General features: G+C 40.5%; 1 protein-coding gene across 1 annotated transcript in view; it reads right to left on the bottom strand.

Moving 5' to 3' along the window:
• LOC106530128 (adenylate cyclase type 5) overlaps positions 1 to 1,306 on the bottom strand; it is a gene marked incomplete at its 5' end in the record, with an annotated part of 71,204 nt that overhangs the window by 5,591 nt on the left and 64,307 nt on the right. Inside the window, 3 exon segments of the mRNA XM_014025704.1 lie at positions 54 to 186; positions 347 to 367; positions 472 to 656. Of these exon segments, the coding sequence (XP_013881158.1) occupies positions 54 to 186; positions 347 to 367; positions 472 to 656 (339 nt within the window).

The raw sequence follows: 1,306 nt of genomic DNA on the forward strand, positions 1-1,306 counted from the left end.
CACACACACACACACACACACACACACACACACACACACACACACACACTGACCTGCAGCTTCCACAGGAAGTCGAGCCTGGCTGTGGATTCCACCTGCTGAGCGTGAAGGTACAGGGCGAGGACAAAGACTGTGATCACCACTGGGGTCATGATCTTCAGAGGAACCTTGGTGTCCACCACACAGCTGCAGAGATGTCACATGGAGACATCAGTCAAGGAGGACTGTGACACAAACAAGCTGCCCTCTAAATCCTGGCTCATTGTCGGCAGGTCATTATGGTTTCATTCGTGGGCTAATGACCATGTTAGTTTAACAGATTGAGCTGTGATGACATCACTCTCACCTTGTCCCATTGATGTGCTCGCTGTGAGGGAAGGAACAGAGAAGAGCTGGTCAGCTGTGAGGACATCTAGGATGGGTAAAGARCTTCAGTGTACCAAGAGATGCAGCGGGAAGATGAAAACTCACTCAAAGTGTATGGCGTTGGCCATGACCAGCAGGTCCTGGTTGTCAAAGAGGTTCACTTTGGGCACCTCCATAATGAGAAGGTAGAGGAACTCGATGCAAAGCATGAGGAAGAGTTTCCCAATGCTGCTGGCCTGCAGGAAGACGGAGCAGGCCAGCAGACTCAGCAGAACACAGCATGTAAAGTACTGAAGAGGGAAACAAAGAGACAAGTATGCTTCATTTTAGGTTTCAAGCTCTAATTTRTGACTGTTCTGACAGAATACATCACATCTGGACTGGTTATAAACCATTGATATACAGTATATTACTGGATTGGGTGTGGCTAACACGTTGCTAGCTACATGGACGTTCTCACACTGGAGCTCTATTCTGCACTGAGGAGCCTCAACAAAATGAATGGAGGTCAATGGACTGTGAGGTGTCTTCCTGATGAAAAACTCTTATAACTTCATTATTTCTTGATCCATTTTTACAAACTATGGTTCAAAATAAAGCTGAGGAAATTGTGAATTTTATGGTTATGGAAATTTAAAATAGATAACTAATTTAAATGACTAAAACAGTGGCTTAAACTGAGTATTTAGCGTTTCACAGGTGTTTTTTCATAGAAATCAACGAGTTCTGACCAGCTGGATATTCATACATATATTTATTAATCAGAACTGAGTCTTCAACATTTAAAATAATAAAATTAATTTATATATATACAAAACTATAAAAGCTTTTGTTGTAAACTACAATAATTTTAACATCCGTAAAATCAAACTAAAAAAATACAAATTATTTCATGTCACAAAGAATTGTTTAATAAATTTATTTTTATCACAAAGTATTA

The sequence above is a fragment of the Austrofundulus limnaeus genome, unplaced genomic scaffold (assembly GCF_001266775.1).
Source record: "Austrofundulus limnaeus strain Quisiro unplaced genomic scaffold, Austrofundulus_limnaeus-1.0 Scaffold492, whole genome shotgun sequence".
Lineage (NCBI taxonomy): Eukaryota > Metazoa > Chordata > Actinopteri > Cyprinodontiformes > Rivulidae > Austrofundulus > Austrofundulus limnaeus.